Genomic DNA, 2671 nt, shown 5'->3' with positions numbered 1-2671 from the left:
TGATAATATTACGAACCTACTTTGCTTTATCTGAGAAATCAAAAGTAACACTATTTTATGATTAAAGGTTTTTTTTTTGTGCTTTACATATGATCTTAATATTAAAAAAATCCAATTATAATGAACTTCCTTTGTCCATTTAATACAACAAAATAAAAAAAGTTCAAATCTGCTTACATCTAACTACATGAAAGCAATAACAGGAAGTATCAACATTAATATCAAAATATATCACAAAAACTTTTTCACAGTTTTCAGAGCAAAACTTCCACAACACCAAGTAGCTGACCGAGAAGGCACATGTGAATAATCATCATAGTCTGGATCCATAGTACCCCTCCCCACACCTCGTAACGCCATTAAGTGGCGAATGTCCACTGAATTAACGGTGTATCTAGTTTTTGCACTTGTACAATATGCTTCAATGACCTGTAGTATTCTCATATCCCCTTCATATGCTTTCTCTTCTAAAACTTTATCTTTTCTACGACTATTGGCTCTTCTTAGCATTACTTCCCCCTTACTGGCCAATGTTAAACATGGCCTAAGAGGTGGGTGTGGTCTTAAACTCCAAGTAGACCAAACCTTATTGGGAGATCTAGCAGAAGTGGTTCCTTTTTGAGGTGCCTGTCTGTTGTCATGAACAAATGAGCTACTTCCAACTTGATGTGGAGGAGGAGGGGGTTGAGCTGTTTGACCAGTGGAGTTCTGCGACAAAGTGACATGCAATTTAGAAATATGAGAAGGACTACCATGGGTTGGAGTACCAAATGACTGACTAGCTATTCCTTTTGGTGGGACTACACCTGATGGAAAGTGACTAGTCCGAATTTGTTGGTGTAGTAAGGAAAGCCACATGTCTGTTGTTTCTTGAGTTGAACAAATAACAATGATTCTTTGAATCATGTTGCCTGTTATTTCAAATGCATATTGGTAACTGTCACCAGGGTCCAGTTTCTTTACAGAAACTCCTGATAAAGGCAATTTTCCCTCATAAATGAAGGCACTCATGCCAGGACTGACTGACAAAATGACTAGAGTTTGGGGAAAAAGAACTAAGTAACGATCCTTGCGTTCCTGATCTTCAGTCAGAAAAACTACTTGTCCCATTTCAATTATATCTCCCAGTGTACTAACCTCCTCTCCTTCCCAGCCTCTGATGTTTCCAGATATCACCTCTAATTCCATCTCTTTTTGTCTTCTCATGTCAAGACAAGCAGCAGCGATATCCCTGTAGACAAAAATTGCTCTCTGAGTATCTCCACGGTCAATATGACTTTCCTCAGTGTGCCTTTGAAGCTCTTGCAGAAGAGCAGGATATTTCTCTAGCCGCCTGAAAGGCCTGCTAAGACCAGTTGTTAACGTTAGGATACCAGGAGATGACGCTCCCTGTTCTTCCATAAATTTATTTAAAACATCCCTATGCCTTTCAATAACAGCTGCAGCCTTTGGATGATTAGAACAGTACATAAGATGAACCCTTTTGATTTGAGGTGCATCCTCTATGAAGGTTCCACCTATTCTTTGCTCTTTGGGAGTTCGCTCTTTTATATCTTCCAAACTTGATAACAGTGTTCTCTGACATTCTAAAATTTCTTCTATATTACCTACTAATATTTTCCATTCTTGGTCATTTAATATATTTGCTTGATGGAGTGGTTGTAGGTAACTCTTCAACAAACCCTGGATTTCATTAACATGTGTATTTTCAGTATCAACAATATCCTTAAAAACAATGCCCCGATACATCTTCATGTTTTCTTGTCTAACTGCAGTTGATATTTCCACCTGTCTGCTGGGGCTCCTTCCAGATTTTCCAAAATCTTGTTTATGTTCTTTCACATAATTACTTGGAAACCAACCAGTAACACCATTTAGTGTTCCTTCCCACCAGCCCCCATCCAATGCCTGTGTTACTGTAATGATGTCCCCTTTCTTGAAACACAATTCATCATTATTAGTTCCCTTAAAGTTATGAATAGCTTTAACCACATAAGGAGTACTCTCTCCTAACATACTTAGAAGATAAGTAACTAATTTAAATGGTGCTGTAATCGATAATCATAAAGTAGATATTTACACATGATGAAATGCATTTTAGCTCCCTCTAGCCGCTTCTAATCCAATTTTCACAACCGTTTTTACACTGAAAAGTATCAGAATTAACACTGTACAGTACATCTGGTTGAATTCAGGAGTTCAGAATTTGTTCAGGAGAACTAAAATCATGAAGCGTCAGTACACCACAGAGGCAAAACTACAAATTTTTTTTTTTTTTTTTTTTGGCTGGTGCAGCATAAGCCATAGGCTTTCTTGCACCATCCGGCCGTTACTAATACTAATACTAATACTAATTTTAACTTTTGGCTAATATCAAATTTGAATTTTATATTTGCTCTACCCTTTTTTTTTTTTTTTTTTTTTGTACCTGTAACCAAAATTACTCATCCATATCCTTCTATTAGTTATGGCATTTTGTGTAATTTTTGCTTCCATCTTCACATTTTTTAACAGACCTATTAATTTCACCTTATATATATTATTTTTTTCTTTTCTTTTTTTCAAATCCTGCTCTGGCCAAAAGTGGCAGTGGAGTCTCCTGCGCTGTCAGTAGAGTCGCCTGCTAAGAAGGCAAGGAGGTATCCCGTAGTGGAATAAGAAGGCATCTCCG

At 37.2% G+C, this 2671-nt stretch overlaps 1 protein-coding gene across 1 annotated transcript; it reads right to left on the bottom strand.

The window, feature by feature from the left end:
* Positions 1-231: 231 nt before the first annotated feature.
* LOC150075724 (rho guanine nucleotide exchange factor 7-like) lies at positions 232-2093 on the bottom strand. The gene has a single exon (XM_090387850.1). The coding sequence runs from the start codon at positions 2014-2016 to the stop codon at positions 232-234; it is 1785 nt and encodes a 594-aa protein (XP_090243976.1). The 5' UTR covers positions 2017-2093.
* Between the last annotated feature and the right edge of the window lie 578 nt (positions 2094-2671).

The sequence above is a fragment of the Mastigoproctus giganteus genome, chromosome 13 (assembly GCF_048544385.1).
Source record: "Mastigoproctus giganteus isolate SK-2022 chromosome 13, ASM4854438v1, whole genome shotgun sequence".
Classification (NCBI taxonomy): Eukaryota; Metazoa; Arthropoda; class Arachnida; order Uropygi; family Thelyphonidae; genus Mastigoproctus; species Mastigoproctus giganteus.
The sequence above is the reverse complement of the archived record's forward strand: the minus strand, read 5'-3'. Positions and strand labels throughout refer to the sequence as shown.